We start from the raw sequence: 18,234 nt of genomic DNA on the forward strand, positions 1-18,234 counted from the left end.
CTCTGAAAATTGGTTGGCATTACTCACAAAAATCTTTAAGAGCTGTAAGGGAGATGTTTTTGGCCTCACAAACAAACAAAAACAAACAATTAAATAAGTCAAAGTAAAATCAAATCACACACGGGGCTTTATTTTAGTGAATAGTGCATATCTAGTGCTGCACATTTTGTGACTCTACGAGTTTTGGTAATTTTGTGGACCAACTCATGTCACCAGCGTATTTAAAAGTGACAAGTCTGCATTGGTCTGGACATGCTCAGAGCCTACTTTAATCCTGCTCAATTGAATTGTCTCCTTTCATTGAATTGAAGTGAATGTTAGCGGGTACCCTTATTAATAATAGAACGAGCTGGTGTAAATCACTGATGACTAAAATAGGTCAATGAACCTCATTTATCAATATCCCCTCCAATGATCATTAATTTCCACCCCTCGCTCAACCCTCAGAGTGGGGTGCCTGCCACTACATTAGAGGATTCAAAATGATAGTTATTAATGCATTCAATGAATTGATTTCCTTAATGATTAGGTGGTTTGGATGCACGCAGTTTAAATAAGTCAATCAGCCAAAATTGTGGAAAACAACTATTTAAGCGGACTGTTATGAATCAATTGGTAAATATGGATTTGGTGATAAAAAAAAAAGGCATGGTAATATCTGTGAAAATTGAAGGAAAAATATTTCAGGCTGGTTAGCACACTCGCCTCACAGTTCTGAGGACCCGCTTTAAATTGGGCCTCCCATTTGCAAGTTCTTCTTGTGCCTGCTTGGGTTTCCTCTCACATCCAAAAGCGTGCATGGTAGGTTAACTGAAAACTAAATGGCCCGCTGGGATGACTGTGACTGCAACTGGTTGTTTATATGTGCCCTGCGATGGGCTGGCACTAGTTCAGGGTGTACCCCACCTTGTACACAGTCTACCAAGATGTGCAGCAGTAGGCCCGCGATTCCACGGAAATTAGATGGATGGCTGAATTAAAAATATATCGTTCCTCAGTCCTCTATGAACTCTTATGTGGAACTCCATCACAACCTACTGCTGAACTCAAGTAATGACAACCTCATCAAAACCAAAGAAGTATTTATTTATTCTCCCAAAACGTCAGTTAACTCCAATCAGGTTTTAAATAAAAATAAAAAAAAAACTCGTTTCACAGTAGGAGGCAGTGTTGCACTTTTGCAACACAAAAAAAAGACAAAAAAAAAACAAAACAAAAAAACAATTAGATTAAGCCATGATGAAAACATGTAGGATTTGGAAACTTTCTCCAGTCAGGAACAGGAATAATTTCTTCATGGAAGCAAAAGGAGGCACCATACAGAGTGCAAAACGCTTTAGAAACTTAGCTATAAAACATTTTTTTAGTTTTCCACTATATATTTCCTATGTGATTCAAGTCCCAACACGCTTCTTCTGTAATCTTGAAAAAAAAATGTAACTTTTAAACTCACCATTAAAAGTTAAGCCTTGGAAGCTTAAAGGGGAAAGAAATAGCCCTTAAAAGCCTCCGCTCGCTGCAAACATACTGTCAACTGTATAAAAAGTCTACGAGCAAATGTCCCTGGTCTTGTATGATTTATTCCAAAACCAAACTGACTCCACTGACCATTTCTTTTATCTAGCCTGTAACCTTAAATAAGTCAGACAATGTGGTTTGAGTAAAAAAAGGGGCACAAAAAACGTAAAATAAAAATAAAACCTTGAAATGTAAAAACAAAATCAATCCGACACATCCTGAGTTGGGAAAACAAAACAAACATAAATAGACTGTGGCCAGAAAAGTGGTGCATGTCACGCTTGTTCTGCTGCTGCTGTTGTTGTTGTTGTTGCAGTTTGTATGTCATTGGTCATCTACATGTCAGTCCAAGCAGCATGGACGAGCAAGTTAGTAGCCTTGTAGTCCATTGTACACCTTCTGTATCGAGCCTTGCTTCAACAGGTTACGGACACCTGCAGAAGGATTGAAGTCATTCACGAATAATAGCAGTAGTTTGCTGTCTAATAGTCATTTCGAGGATGAGATGAAGCTTCATGAAGGCTGGGAATTTCAAAATAAGAGCAATTGCGCAAAACCAAGTACATGTTCACATAAAGTTATTAACTTCAGAATATTTTTTTGAAAATTAAAATACAGGTAATTTTTTTACAAAATAATTTTTTACATATAGGTAAGCATTTTGATTTGAACGTTCACTCACTCACCATTTTTCTGTTTTTCATCCAGCTGGGTCTGAGGGAACTCCACATCAAAGGTGATGATGAGTGACCCACGAATGTTGATGTTGTCAAAGTTGGGCAAGCCCTCGCCTTTCTTCCACATCCTGGCACCAGGCTTCGTCACCTTGTCGCGCATAATGTGCACCTAACAGACAGAAGAGCACACGTGTAGCACTCCAACAGCACTTTCAGAAGATGGTGTGCTTGATGGAAGACAGTACCTTATGTCCGTCTAAATGAACAATGTCCATCTCAAAGCCGACCAGCGCCTCCACCAGGGAGATGGTGACGTTGGTGTACAAATCGTCTCCTCTGCGCTCAAACACCCGATGTCTACAAAAGACAAATGTTCACATGCATCTTTTGAGCAAAATCTATGCCAGAAGTTGTAAAGAAAGTTGGCTCGTACTTTAGCACTTTAATGCGGAAACGCAGATCTCCAGGCTCTCCGTCGATGTGGGGCTCCCCTGTGGAAGCACAATGCGACGTATGTGAATAAAACAATTCTTTTAAAATCATTTTCTTCAAAGGATGAAGAAAGTATCCATCCAGCTATCTCAAACGGCCAGCAAGTCAAGCACCAGAAATGTACAGCAGAATATTTTTTGTGAAAACTAAAAGCATTGTCTCCTCTACAAGGAGTGGCGCAGGTAAAATATATTAGTAACTGTCATACATGTTTATGGACTGCTCGATAAAAACCCGCTTATCTTGGTCCCAAGACACAGTTGAAGTGAGGAACTTCATTTAGACAAATGTATTTCTTTGCTGCCTCTTTGTGGCGCCCATAGGTAATTACAGCAGAAACCATTTCGGTAGATATTCTGCGTTAGTAACGTGACGACTGGCTGACATCTGTGTAACGTTCTCAAAAACATGGAATGAACACTTCAAAATTCTCCATTCTTCTGGGAAAAAAAAAAGATTTAATTAATAAAGTTCATGCCTTATTGTACTGGTGGCCACACCACTCTTGTCACAAATGAGTTTTTAGGGCAAGTGACATTGTTTGAAACACCTCAGTAACTAACATCTGAATTGGAAAATCAGTCTGAATTTTGGCCGATATCAGCTTCACTGGAGAATATTTTGGACAATCAGAGAGAGGGTCCCCTAAACAAAATAACAGGGTCGAGGACATATATTGAGAAACGTTTTACTCTTTTTAGTCTACTTTGAAGGCATTTTTTGACCAAATTTTCTCTGTTATCACAAAAATGTTACCAAAAAAGACAATTTTTCCAACACAAAATATAATTTTCTCTGGAATCCATCATGCAATTTTCAAATTATTTTGCTCTGTTCTACTCAGGTTGAAGTGGCCAATCCAACTAGACTGGGCATTTTTAGACTTTCATTCTTTTGGGAATCTTTTCATGTTACTACCGCACTTGGATTTTCACTATTGGTGGCAGGGCTCAGTTTACTGTACGTCTTTTTTTTTTTTTTTAATTCATTGATTGAAAGTAAAATAGCAGTTAGCAAGTCTGCTACACAGCTCTGAGGTTTGGGGGCCAAATCTTGACTCAGGCCTTCCCATGTGGAGTGGTGACCAGTCCCAAGTGTTCTCCGCCTCTTACCTAGTCTGCTGGGATAGAATCCTTTCCTTGTTACCCAAATGAGGACAAACACTGCTATGTAGGAAATTTCTTTTTTTTTTTTTTGCTCTTCTTATGTTACAGAAAGTTTGATTTCTTGTTCTATGGTTACAATTAAAACATGTACAATGATTGATACCATCTGTGAGGAATAAGTACCGATCGCTACCAAAAAAGCAAAAATCTGCAGTAACTGATGCCCCACCAAAAACTTTGAGTTCCTTGATTCAGTTTAACATAGATAAACCAAGATGCCACAAGACAGTGCCCAAATAATATTTTTAATGCTTTGGCATGAACACAAATATTGTGCTTGTTTTTTAAGTGAACAAGCAGATAGGTTGCCGAAAAAATATTGAAAATAAGTGAATCTTCAAATGACGAACCATGACTACGTGGAGGTGCAGGTGTACTTGGGTGTTTTTGATTTAATAAATAAAACCCACAAAGACTCGTTTTTGTTGTTTTTCAAATTACATATCTCAGCGTGACAAATGAAGCTTACCTTCCCCAATGAAGGGGTACTCCATCTCATCTCTCACCCCTTGTTCAATTTCCACCTCCAGTGTTCTCTCCTCATTCACCAACCTAGCACGACCAAGCAAATGACACAAAACAATGCTGCATAGAGAGCACATCATAGGGTTGTGATAAATAAGACTTAAAAAAAGAAACTGACTGACTTGACATTGGGACATTCATCGCACACCATCTCTTGGGTCATCTGGAATCGGCCCGGGCCGAGCTGCGTAGTCCTCATCTCTGGTCGGCAGTTGCATTTCCTCTTGCCAGGTGCCTCTTTGGCTACAGGCTTGTTCCGTACCACCTTGTGTGCAAAATAAAAAGCTATTTAATAAAAACTAGATGTTTCTCAGAATTAAAAAAAAGAATAAATAAACTCATGTAGTTGTTGGAGATGCGCAACTGTTTCCTGACTGCTATTGAAGTGCCTTTGAGCAATCCACTATCCCGACCTCAGCACAACAGGTCCAGCACTGGTCGTATACCCGTTCAACCTGACATCACTCCTTCAGTGTTTGAATACATTTGACCTGGTTCTTTGTATGCTGCTCTGTGCACCATTAAAAGATACAAAGCAGCTGAAATAAACATTTAACACATCCATAAAATATTTCTCACCAAATATACTTCCAAAAGGTGATATTGACCTGAAAAACTCACCAGATGTTGGGAATAACCAAGTAATTCATAGATAAAGAGAAGAGAACAAATGAGTTTGGAAATGAAGCTGTCTGTAAACATGTGAAATGACAGAGAAAAAGTATTGAACACATGAAGGGAGGTGCAAAAAGGCATGGACAAGACAACACCTAAAATACAGATCAATACACAGCAATCAAACACCTTGTCAGTTCAAATGTAGACCAGATGGTTCAGTCCTAATTAATGGCCTGGAAAAAGTTCTTAATGTTAGATTTGTGTGTGTGTGTGGGGGGGGGGAGTGTCAGATTTCACCCTCCATGTGTTGTCATGTACATTTAATTAATAGTGCTGGTTGATGTTACAAACTGTACTAAACTTCTCGAGTTGGTGTATGCGGAACATGCTATTATATTGTGTTTTTGTATTGTATTAATTGTTTCTATAATTGCAAAGTGATAGTAGCTGTATTATTGGTGGATTAAATTGGGAAAATCCACACTGATGAAGAGCCGCGTACCAAATGTACTGCCTGCGATTGTGATCACATACAGATAAACCATTCACCATTTAAGACAATTTCGAAATTTCAATTAATCTGACATCCATGTTTTGTGGGAGGAAGGCTGAGCATCCCAAAAAAACTTCCACAAGTACAGGGAGAACACGCAAACTCCAGACAGGAAGCTCAACTCACCTCTACAAAGTTCCCAGAGTAAACTTCTTCGAGCGTGACCTCCAAATCAAGTACAATGTCATTTCCTCTGGGGATGTTTCGGTCCTGCTGCTGTCGGTTTCCTCCAAACATGAAACCAAAGTCTCCAAAGAAACTACATAGTGGGAAAGAACAATGAATACAGGAATTGTAAGCCTAAACTCTAATATATATGGCTGAAGCCAGAAGTTTACATACACTAAGCAAAAACACGTTTCATTTTTTGTCTCACTGTCTGAAGTCAAATCAGACTACACCTCTCTTGTTTGAGGTCAGTAAGGATCACCAAAATTATTTAAATGAGTTAAATGCCACAATAATGAGAGCATTTCCTTGAGAATTTAATATTTTTTCTTTGAGCTCAAACGTTGACATACATTTCCTCAGTATCAGAATCATTTTCATTCGCCAAGTGTGTCAAGCCACTCCCCCCCCGACATGTTGGCAGTATGCTTAGGGTCATTGTCCATTTAGAAGACCCATTTGCACCCAAGCTTTAGCTTCCTGACTGATGTCTTGAGATGTGGCCTGAATATCTCCAGGTGAAGTTCTTTCTTCATGATGCCATCTATTTTATGAAGCGCTCCAGTTCCTGCTGGACCAAAACAGACCCACAACATGATGCTGCCTCCTCCATACTTCACAGTTGATATGGTGTTCTCAGGTCTACAAGCTTCCCCTTTTTTCTTCCAGCAATAACATTCGTCATTATGCCCAAACAGCTCCACTTTAGTTTCACCAGACCACAGGACATGTCTCCAAAAGTCAAGATCTTTATCTTTGTGTCTTTTTGCACTCTGTAACTTTATGTGCGTGTTTCTCGAGCAGTAATGGCTTCATTTTCTCAAGTCAATTAACTCACATGATGTTAGTTAACCCATTTGGTGACTCCAAAGCCATGACCTCACCATCTGGGCTTCTTTACAGACAATACCTTTTGCATATGTAAACTTTCGCCTTCGAGAAAAAAAAAAATAAATAAAATAAAATCACATAACATTCTCTAAGAAATTCTCTCTCCCATTAATGTGACATTTAAAAAAAAAAAATTGGGAGATTCTGACTGACCTGAAACAGGAGAGGCTTAGTCTGATTTAACTTTAGACAGTGAAACAAAAAATTAATTACAGTGTATGTGGTTCCGAAGTGTATGTAAACTTCTGGATTAAACTGTATCACCAGTCATACAATTTCAAGTCAGCTTCAATTTTCAGGGACAATATTTTTCTTTAGTCTGACAAAAATAAGTGTGATGAAAACTACACTTGAAAAAGTTAAAAGCTTCAAAAAGTCACACACACGCGCACGCTCACAGATAATCAAGCCAAATTTGAGCAACCACCCACACCCACCACCCTTTTAATCAAAGTTGGCAAAAGATTCAAGAAGGTCTTTGAAATTTTATCCTGTGTATTAAGAATGATTTTCTCCTTGATCTGATCTGAGATTGTGTCTGACATTATTCTGTATTTGTTTTCTCATTTGGTGAATTAGGTTAAATAAAGATTCAAAAAATGAGCAGCATTATTGTGTAATTTGTGGTACAAGTACCATTTATGAAAAGAAAACGAGAAACATTAACTTCACGTAAAACAATTTAAAACAAGTAAATCTAATTTTCAAGCAAAACCAAGTAGAGATTACTTAAAATGTCAAAAGTAAATATAGACGTAATATATTTACTTAATGTTTTCTAAAGGGGCTACATGGTGGGGCACCTGTAAAGCATTGGCCTGACAGTTCTGAGGATCGGGGTTCAATCCTGGCCCCGCCTGTGCGGAGCTTGCATGTTCTCCCCCTGCCTGCGTGGGTTTAGTCCGGGCATTCCACTTTGTCCCACATCCCAAAAATATGCATTAATTGGACCCTCCAAATTGCCGCTAGGTGTGATAGTGAGTGTGACTGTTGTCCGTCTCCACGTGCCCAGCTATTGGCTGGCAACCAGTTCAGGGTGTCCTCCTGCCCAATGACAGCTGGGATAGGCTCCAGCATTCCTGCAACCCTTGTGAGAATAAGTGGCTCAGAAAATGGATAGATGGATGTTTTCTAAAGGTTCACAAGCTCACAACTGCACCGATGAGCTCCAAACCTCCTATGAGCAGTTATGATACAGTTATATCTAGCAATGTCACCAGATCCCTACAGTTCAATTGAAGAGTTGTGTTAAAATGGAAAAATAACTGGATGAGGCAAAAGCTACTTCAACTAAAACTGAAATAATTCTTAATGGCAATAAAGTAAAGAGGATTGCTGTGAGTAAATACCTACAATCACTGTCTTTAAAAACCTTGGTGTTCTGATCAATTCCGACCTGACTTTCAACATCCAACAGTCACACAGTGCATGAAATGTTTTATGTAAATAAATGTGCTTTGCTAATAGTTATATTTGTGTAAAGATTGAACTTTACATCAAATAAGGGTTGCTTTACTGGTAAGTATTTTACTTGACAGTGGCAAGTTGGTTTTACTCAAAAGTACATGTTCTAAATTTACTTTGAAAAAAATTCAAAGGGTATTTTCAGTGTATGTTAGTCATCTCTATTCTATAATATTGGTTATGATGTTTCGAATTACTAAACAGCCTAAAATTCATTAAAACCATGTTATTCCTCACAAGTGTAAACAAGACCAACCTGGAGAAGATATCATTGTGTGAACTGTGGTGGCCTTCTTTAAGTCCATCTTCCCCGTACGCGTCATACTGTTTCCTTTTCTCCTCATCAGACAGAACCTACAAATCCAACAGAGTACCAGCCAAACAACCGTGAGTAAGAATCACAGTAATAAACATTATTTTAATATAACTTGTACAAAATCCAACAAAACTCTGCATTATTATTTTTGTGAAGGCGGAATTTTTGAGGATTCGCTTGTCATAACGCAGGGTCTACGTAATGCTGTTACCAGTGGTTCAACATTAGTAATGAAGTGTGTCTTCTGCTCATATTTAGTCATGACTGTATAACTCATGTTGGAAGCATGCCAACTCATCACATAACCTTAAGTGAATCTTGCTGAAATGTTTACTAGAGACCAGGACGTAGGAATATGCCCGTTATTACCAGATAGATTTGGTTTAGTCATTATGATTGCCGATATTTTGTGATGCTCTTTGCTTTATGATGCGATTCTCACGTGATGCTCTTTGTTTTCCTTTCATACTTTTGTAATGCGGACCCTTCTGATAGTATAAGAATGCTGCCAAGTCCTTTGTATCTTTGCACTTCTGATCTGCTACAGCCATTGTCTGTCACACATTTGTGCCCAGAATATTCTGTAAGTAAAAGCTTCGAAGAAACTGTTCATCATCTCCAGCCTGTATTTGGATAACCAACATTCTCACTACCCGAAACTAAACGAACACGCGGGGAGGAAAAAAAAGCGTCCAACAATTGGTGACCCCGACGTGATTTCGGACTGAGGTGTTGGTTGACAGACAGAACATCGGCCGGACAACAATTGAGAAGGTGAGAGGACATTTATCCTCCAAAAGTGATCTTCTGTTTGTTAACTGGTGTTGAGGTCCATGTCACGTTTGAATTTGTGTCAGTGTGAAATTAATTTCTGGCTGGTTGAACAGTGGGGAAATTGTGGGTGGTATAGTCCTGGGTTAGAGCCCCTGGTGGGACCGGAGCGTCTCACCTAAATGGTTGAAAAGCCATAGTGAGTGTGGGCGTACCACTCTAAAAAGGGTTTAGAAGTGCCCTGTGATCGGAGGTTGTGCCGACACAAAAAAGTTGTAAATCCCGTGACTGGCAGACATACCAATGGGTTGAAGCCAGGACAAAACTTTCTGAACCGAGAGGTTGTCTCGTTCTTTTTGGAGAATCCTAGAGACTAGAATTCCTCATTCGAAATCAAAGGACAAACTGTGCACTATAAAAAGAAGAGATACCCGGATGAACAGAAGTTGAGAAGAGATACCCGGATGAACAGTGAATTGCGCAATTGTAATTTTATTTTAGGAGAGGTTGTTTCGTTCTTTCAAGAATCCTAGAAACTAGAATTCCTAAAATAAAATGAGATTTTAAGAGTACTTTTGAGAAAAAAAAAAAAAAAAAAAAAAGAGGTTCGACCACTTTTGATAAGTCAATTTGAATCAAAATGCAGGGAGAGTTTCATAGGGAAAGTGAAAGGTTCGATTTGCGGCAAATACCAAACCATTCTGAACAATGTATGTTATGTGTGTTTTGTCATTTATTTGTGTACTAAGAATTTAATGAGTATTTGTTTTCTTTTGTATATAGTTCTGATGGCATACGTGGCATATTGTGGCATCAAAGCATGCCTGAAAAAGAACGAGAGATTGAGAAAGAACAATTGAAAGAATGGATGAGGGAAATGTGAGAATGGATGGTTTCCTCCAATGTCTTCAACTGTGTGTTTGGTGACATTAATGAGGGAAACGGAAGTGTCTTAAGTGTCAGGTTGTCTTAAATTGTGGAAATGAAAGCGAGAGCAAGGATGATGGCGATGGGATGTGCGTTAAAGTTGTCCCGTTTGGCTGTCAAGGAAGAGTGTTGGTCTGGTACCTTCAACACCCAAAGTGCCCTCCGTGCCGCCTCCTTACTTGGAAGAGAAACATCTTTTGGCGTTGTCTCCAAATGACCCATGTGTACCACCTTACCATGACGCCAGGAAATTTCAGGCTCCAGTGATGAATGTAACTGCCGGTCGACTTGAAGTAGATGTAGATGATCAAACGCCTCTCACTCACTCACAACAAACATCAAACATGAATACGGTTGCAGTACTCTGGCTGCTGGAGTGACCGCCGCCATTAAAGAATTAGAAGGAAAATTGGACAAAGTTGTAGATTTGAAAGCTGACCCTTTTACACGTTTGAATCGGCTAGGAATGTACAAGGCGGAATTAAATAGACATCAAGAGGTTCCACAAAATATTAGAGATCAACTTGAGAGAATCACCACTGAACATGAAAATAGAGCAAACGCTGAAGTGGAGGAGCAGAAACGTGTGCCCTCCGCACAGAACAAGAAGCAGCGTGACTGAAGAGAGAATAGGAATTTGCTGTCTACGCTGGTAGAGGCCCTTCAAGTGGGGAAGTGGAAAACAGGTTGTACATTGATCAGTTACAGAACCAAATAACAGAATTAAAGTGTCATGTCCAGAATCTTTCAGGTTCCCACCACAACTCTGTTCTGGATCAAACCGGAAGTCCTGAATAGCCCGAGAAATCTTCCGAAGGTCCAGCTTCTCCTCATCGGCCTGTGACACGTTCCCAAATCTTACAGGCTCCCATGTTGGCCAAAGTTGATCCGGCTACTGGTAACTCTGATATGTTTTACAAACCTTTCTCTCCCACTGATGTGAGTGTGCTGATGCAGAAACTTCCACCTATGCGATCTGGTGGTGTAAATTGCCTTCAAGCAGTGCAGAGAGCGGTACGGGACAAATGTTAACAGCAGGTGATATCCATGTCGTTCTTTACACAATCATGTCCACTTTCACAGTTGAATACTCTTGATGCAAAATTCAGGTTTTTCTTCTCTCCCCGATCATCAGGCTCTTACACGAGAAAATTATTTGACCTCGTCTACAGCACTGGACGCTTTGTTTCCACTTCCAGAGTGTGTTATCTCAGATATGGTGTTTGCTCCCAAAGCAGATGAGGAGGCCGCGGCTTTTGTTGACCGTGCCCTCACTGATTATTCTCTGAAAACAGGACGCGCTCCTACAGCCTCCGCCTTGCATTCGCAAGTGTTCCAAGCAGCTATTTTGAAGGGGGTTCCCAAGTCTGTGGCGCAGGCCATGGAGGCCAATCCAGACCTTCCTGGTGCTGAGGTTGACCGGTGGTTGTCACATCTTAAACATAATTTGAGGAGATATCCTAAAGAGAAAGAATCTAAGGTAGACAAACACAAAAGTAAAGAAACACAACTTGCTATGTTGCAGTTGCAATATCTGCAAAATCAGAAAGAAGCCACTCATGCTGTGATCTAATAAGCCAATAACCTGCACATGGCTACAATCGACGAGGTTACAACCAATCCCGAGAGGGAGGACATCTTACACAGCACCAGCAGCAGCAACAGGGATATCCCTCAGTGCCAAACCAGCAGTATCTACCGCCCTCTGGTGGACAGTTTCCGCAATGATGGTGCCCTGAATTCACAAGTTTAGGCCTGCAGGAGCCTTTGATGATTCTGACGGAAAACCATCTCACTTGTTGGATTCAAGGGTGAAGAAACTGCACTGCAATTGACCACTCCGAGATCTCCTCATTGCCACGTGCCCTCTCATCAAATGCAGCCCTGATGGACTTATCCTGGAATTTCCGGATGGTAACACGTACTGCTGCTCTGCCGCCTCTGCCTCCGGTGCCAACTCCCAGTTTCCGCTTGTTGAACAACGCCCTGTGGCATGCGCCACTGCTGACATCTAATGGGCAAGAGTGGATATTGACTCCAGTGGTTGGCTCGAGGCTGAGCACTTTTGGACTCTCTGGTCACCTTTGGTCCGTAATCTCAGATCTTATGATATGTTAACTGATTGTATGCATTGCACTCTGTACTATGACAGATCAGGAGAAGAGATCTATAGCGAGGCATTTCAGGACATTGATAACAACATATGGGAATTGAACAGGAGTGATTTATTTGTGGACAAACCAGGTGTTGCCTTTTCGGTGTTTTTGACTCCTGAACAACTTGAATGGTATAAAATGGCGGATCCTCCGGATCCTTCTATGCCTCCTTGTCACCCACATCTCCTTGATGGTTTCGCCTCAGCACACAGCGAAGGATCTTGGTCCGTTTGTCCTGACATGCACACAGGCCACAGATTGGCAAAATTCATTTCACTCTCAATTGCTCTATTCCTCATCCCTTGATGCTTATTGGATTAAGTCTAACACATTTTTGACAACTTCTGTTTTGGAGCACCAGTTTCTGGATAGGCACCATGGACGTGAAACAACCGACAGTGACTTTGCTGGTCAACTTCTTGATTCCCTTCCTGCGTCGCTGTGGTCTACGAATCCCACTGATGTTGGTCTCTGCAATGTCTCACCTGTTGCGTTTCTGATGAAACCAGGACCAATATATGTTCCCCAATACTCTTTAAAAGAAGCTGGGATGGTTACCATTTCTGACACAATTGACGGCCTGCTCAAAGCAGGGGTGTTATGTGAAATTTCTGAATCTGATTATACACACCAATTTTACCCGTTGAAAAGAAAGACACTGGAAAGTTTCACATGGTCCGTGACCTGCGAGCAATTAATGCGGCTGTTTTAACTCCCATTTTGCTAGTCCCGAACCCTCACTCGACACTGTCCCAAATTACATCAGCCCACACTCATTTCACTTGCATTGACTTGGCTAATGCTTTCTTTTGCATTCCTCTCCATCCTTCAATTAGGCATTTTTTTTGCTTTCACTTGTAATGGTGTTTGTTACTCCTACAATCGCCTGCCTCAAGGTTTTGTCCTTTCCCCTAGACTTACAACAACTGTCTTCGTCAGTTGCTGTCTCCACTTGAATTGCCTAATGGAGTTCTCCTGGTGCAGTATGTGGATGACCTCTTGCTGGCAGCTCCATCTGAAACTTCTTGTCTTGAAGCCACCAGGTCTTTGCTCTCTCATTTGGCCTCTGTTGGCCTGAAGTGTTCCAAGTCCAAACTTCAGATTGCCCGACCAGAGGTTTCCTTTCTCGGACGACTGATCTCACGCCACGGCACAGGAATGTCTCCCTCTCACAAAGATGACATCCTAAATCACCCAAAACCAATGAATGTCAAAACCATACTGGTCTTTCTTGGTCTCTGCAACTACTCCAGACATCATGTTCCAGACTTTGCTGAACTTACTTACCCGCTCCGACAGATGGTAAATGACCAGGGTATTCTAATATTATTAGTTTGACCATGGAAGCAGATACTTCCTTAATTTCCTTGAAACAGCATCTTTCCGCTGCTGCGGCTCTTGCAATTCCTGATTACAACCGCATGTTTTATCTAGACGCATCTGAAAAGGTCAGCAGTTTGTCTGCTGCCCTTTATCAGAAGGGGGAAGGAGGAAGTCGACAAGTCTGTCTGTATGCATCCACTCCATTGGAAAAATACGAGCAAAGACATCCAATATGTGCTGCTTTCACATCTGCTCTAGCCGGAGTGATTCAGAAAACATCTCATATTGTTCTCCATCACCCACTGACTGTGCGAACATCACAGTCCAGTATATCACAAGTCAAGCTTTTACCATGACCGGAGGAAGACAGAGGAAAATTGAGGCAATTTTAACACAACCACATTCTCTTTATTCATGAAGGAGTAAACATGGCTGAAGGTCTGCTTGAAGGAGAACCACATTGTTGTGTACAAAGAACTATGGAAGAAAAGTCACTTCGGACTGAACTCTATGAGACACCGCTTGAGAACCCGGACTTCATTCTTTTCACAGATGGATGTTGCTTCAAGGGCAACGGTGGCCTTCAATCTGGATTTGCAGTAACCCAACCCACAGAAACAGGTTTTGAAGTCAAGTCGAAGCTGTAAGAATTTTAGGCTCACAGTCAGCACAAAGAGCAGAAATTTTGGCATTGACAGCAGCTCTCAGGTTAGCAGAAAACCACTCAGTAAACATTTACACAGATTCAGCATATGCACACATGACAGTTCATGTTGCACTAAAACAATGGCAGCGAAACAATTTCCAAACTGCAACCGGTACACCCATTAAACATCAGGACGACATTCTCAAATTGCGAGATGCGTTACTGCTCCCAACAGCGGTAGCAGTAATAAAATGCAAAGGTCACTCTCGAACTAATGATTTTGTATCAGCAGGTAACGAATCAGGAGATCAAGCAGCAAAAAAGGCTGCAGGGTACCGACCAACCCTCCAACTAATTGTGAGTCTGAATGTGAAAATCAACAGGAGGTGACAGTAGAAACAGTTAAGGTGTGGCATGATAAGGCAAGTCCAGAAGAGTAGTATGTGGAAGTTGAAAGGGGGTGTCAAAGATGAGGATGGCATATGGCGAAAAGAAGGTAAATGCATTCCATATCAGACACAATTGAAAAATCTAATTTCTGAAGCCCATGGAACATGCCATGTAGGTGTGGATGAAACATTGAGATGACTCCACTCCTGGTGGCATCCTTTTATGAGACAAATTGTTAAAGGTGAACTGCAGGACTGCAGCGTTTGCAGTAGGTATAACAGTATGCCTGGGAGTACACGATCCGGACGTGGACGCTCTTGGTCAGGTGATTTCACTGGATTTTACTGACATGATTAAAACTGTCAGGTTACCGGTATTTGCTAGTTATAGTAGATTCTTTTTCAGGATGGCCAGAAGCATATCCCTGCAAATCTGAAACAGCGAGTGTAGTGGTAAAACATTTGGTTAATCATTACATTCCAACGCAGGGGTTCCCTAGGAAAATTAGATCAGACAATGGAACTCATTTAAAAAACATCTCCAGGCTATAGAAAAAAAACGTTAGGTTTGAAACATCATTTTGGTTCTGTGTATCATCCAAAATCGCAAGGTCAGGTTGATCGCATGAACAGGAACATTCAGGCAAAGATGGCTAAGGCGTTAGCTTCATCCACACTCAATTGGTTGCAAGCTCTTCCATTGGCATTGATGAACATTCGGTTGTCATTAAATTCTTCTAAAGGGTGGACTCCATTCGAGTGTCATACTAACAGACCATTTCCTGCACCCACAGCTCCACTGGCTGTGGGTGAAGTTCCAGGCCTACCTGGGCTCAGGCAACTAACCATTAATTTCTCCCATTTGACAGAAAGACTACCAGACGGTCCCCTCGAAATGAACATTTGTGAATCTGTGCGGTTAAAAGTGATTTAAACAACAATGGTCTGAACCTAGGTGGATAGGTCCCTTTCAAGTTACTGAGCGGACAGCCACAGCAGTAAGTCTTGAAGGAAAGGGGGACAGGTGGTTCCGCATCTCGTCTACACGACCCACCAGGTCCGCCTAAGGCTCAGCAATCCCTCCACCTGACAACCGGAAAACCGCGTCTCCAGTGTCAGCTGGCACCCTTTGATGACATCATTCTACAAGGGTTGATTTCACGGTACACGGGCACAATAATCCCGGTGAATCAACCTGGGACCAGGTAGTCTAACCCCAAGGTCCTGAAGAAGCTGACTGCGCCCCAGCTCGACTCATCCCAGAGGAAAAGATCGCTGTGTCAGCGATTGATTACTGCCGCCATTGAGAATGGATGAATTGCTTCCCCTTCAGGCCCAATGCACCAGCCCCTCCCCGTTTCAGGTGTCGGACTCTTTCGAGTCCGAAAGGGGGATTGAAGTGTGTCTTCTGCTCATATTTAGTCATGACTGTATAACTCATGTTTGAAGCATGCCAACTCATCACATAGCCTTAAGTGAATCTTGCTGAAATGTTTACTAGAGACCAGGACGTAGGAATATGCCCGTTATTACCAGATAGATTTGGTTTAGTCATTATGATTGCCGATATTTTGTGATGCTCTTTGCTTTATGATGCGATTCTCATGTGATGCTCTTTGTTTTCCTTTCATACTTTTGTGATGCGGACCCTTCTGATAGTATAAGAATGCTGCAAGTCCTTTGTATCTTTGCACTTCTGATCTGCTACAGCCATTGTCTGTCACTCATTTGTGCCCAGAATATTCTGTGAGTAAAAGCTTCGAAGAAACTGTTCATCATCTCCAGCCTGCATTTGGATAATCAACATTCTCACTACCCGAAACTAAACAAACACGTGGGGAGGAAAAAAAGTGTCCTCCAACAGTAACATTGCTATGTCTTTGCACATAAGAGTGGCACAGTGACGCAGCAGGAAAGCATTGGCCACGCAGTTCTGAGGACCCGGGTTCAATCCCAGTCCTCCCTGTGTGGAGTTTGCATGTTTTCCCCGTGCCTGCGTGGCTTTTCTCCGGGCACTCCGGTTTCCTCCCACATCCCAAAAACATGCAACATTAAATGGACACTCAAAATTGCCCATTGGTGTGATTGTTGTCTGTCTCCATGTGCCCTACAATTGGCTGGCAACCAATTCAGGGTGTACCCCACCTCCTGCCCATTGACTGCTGGGATAGGCTCCAGCACTACCCCAACCCTTGTGAGGATAAGCGACAAAGAACATGGATGGATGGATATTGTACATAAGATAGACCTTTTTAATAGTGATTAATGCATTCAGCCTGCGAAGGTCTGGCAACCACTTCAGGGCGTAGTCTGCTTTTCGCCTTAAATTAGCTGGGATAACCAGCGTGGAATGTGGATAGGTGGCAGTGCAAACCAAATAGAATGAAGCACCTTATCTAAAACTACCTTTTGCATAGGGGAGGGGGGGGATATGGTGCCAGCCAATCAGATGCAGCCACACGGTCGAGTCGACCAATCACAGCAAGCCTAGTGTTTCCAACGGCAACCGACGGGCTAAGCGCACCAAAGTCCTATGCCCCGGTTTTTCCGGGAGACAAAACGTTGACGCTTTTTTTTTTTTTTTTTAAACTGACTATCACAATGTTCTGAAGCGTATCTGGGAAATGTCACGTACCTCGTATGCTGCGCCCAGGTCGGCGAATTTATCCTGAGCTTTAGGGTCGTCTTGGTTCCTGTCGGGGTGTAACTGGAGAGCAAGCTTCCTGTAGGCTTTCTTGATGTCCCTGATTGATGCACTCTTGCTCACGCCGAGGATGTTGTAAAAATCTCGCCTACGGGATGAAGAAAATAAGTTTCAAAACAATAACATAGAGACAATAATCACCTTGAACAGGCTGGTTTAACAGACAAAAGAACCGTTTTGCCTTCATACGACTTAACTTTGCTCCATTTAATGGCACGATTACATCAACGCGGGGGGACAAAAACAAAAGTATTTAAGATGTTGTTCGCTCCAGCGGTTGAACCAATCACGGTGGAACATGTGTACCAGCTGGCGATGCTGCCTGTGCTACCATTCCAGCGTAAACTTACCCGGCAAACACTGCAGTGACAACCCAGAGGATCAAGCAGCACACAGTGGACATGTTCATCCCTTTGCTAGCCATATATAAACCTTTAAATATGTATATATATATGGGACGAAACGTTGAAAAGAAGAGCCGGCTTCTTTTGAAGGTTGGATTCAGCTGCCTGTCACAGTCAAGCCTTTTTCCGGCTTGTGAAGGAAGTCCCGCCTACCGAAAACTGGCCCTTGCTACAATTTAAAGAAACAGCGCAATATTAAACGCAAAAAGCCGGAGTGAAAAATGTCTGGACACTCTGTGAACTACCAGCATTGACAGACTATGACAAAGACTATGTCTCTGGGCTGGCTTGGGAACGCCTCGGGATCCCTCCGGAAGAGCTGGAAGAAGTAGCTGGGGAAAGGGAAGTCTGGGTATCGCTGCTGAAGCTACTTCCTCTGCGACCCGACCCGGAAAAGCGGTAAATAATGGTTGGATGGTTAAAACACGTCACATGGTTGACGCCCATCATTTTGTTTCTGGTCTTGTCATTGTCTTGCATTATAACCATAGGGCAGTTTGGGCCCTTTTCAAGTGGAGATTTGGGG

At 41.9% G+C, this 18,234-nt stretch overlaps 1 protein-coding gene and 1 long non-coding RNA gene across 2 annotated transcripts; one reads left to right on the forward strand and one right to left on the reverse strand.

Moving 5' to 3' along the window:
- Positions 1-1,065: 1,065 nt before the first annotated feature.
- On the reverse strand, positions 1,066-18,102 carry dnajb11 (DnaJ heat shock protein family (Hsp40) member B11). Its single transcript, XM_061841676.1, has 10 exons — positions 17,655-18,102; positions 17,236-17,392; positions 8,329-8,426; positions 5,676-5,808; positions 4,501-4,643; positions 4,323-4,405; positions 2,629-2,686; positions 2,441-2,552; positions 2,205-2,364; positions 1,066-1,952 (listed from the first exon to the last, which is right to left on the reverse strand). Exons 1-10 carry the CDS (start codon positions 17,726-17,728, stop codon positions 1,888-1,890), a joined length of 1,083 nt encoding a protein of 360 aa, XP_061697660.1. The 5' UTR covers positions 17,729-18,102; the 3' UTR covers positions 1,066-1,887.
- LOC133512243 (uncharacterized) lies at positions 8,442-16,373 on the forward strand. The gene is made up of 2 exons (XR_009798144.1): positions 8,442-9,162; positions 15,556-16,373. It is a non-coding gene; the product is annotated as an uncharacterized LOC133512243 (long non-coding RNA).
- Positions 18,103-18,234: the final 132 nt, after the last annotated feature.

The sequence above is a fragment of the Syngnathoides biaculeatus genome, chromosome 14, assembly GCF_019802595.1.
Source record: "Syngnathoides biaculeatus isolate LvHL_M chromosome 14, ASM1980259v1, whole genome shotgun sequence".
Classification (NCBI taxonomy): domain Eukaryota; kingdom Metazoa; phylum Chordata; class Actinopteri; order Syngnathiformes; family Syngnathidae; genus Syngnathoides; species Syngnathoides biaculeatus.

Bases quoted from the DNA above. Each gene is read 5' to 3' on its own strand.
- dnajb11 (XM_061841676.1), bottom strand. From the start codon at position 17,728: ATGGCTAGCAAAGGGATGAACATGTCCACTGTGTGCTGCTTGATCCTC. The intron at 8,427-17,235 runs GTACGTGACATT...TTGGATTTGTAG, and splicing joins ACCTGGGCGCAGCATACGAG to GTTCTGTCTGATGAGGAGAA. The intron at 1,953-2,204 runs GTGAGTGAGTGA...ATCCTTCTGCAG, and splicing joins GGATGAAAAACAGAAAAATG to GTGTCCGTAACCTGTTGAAG.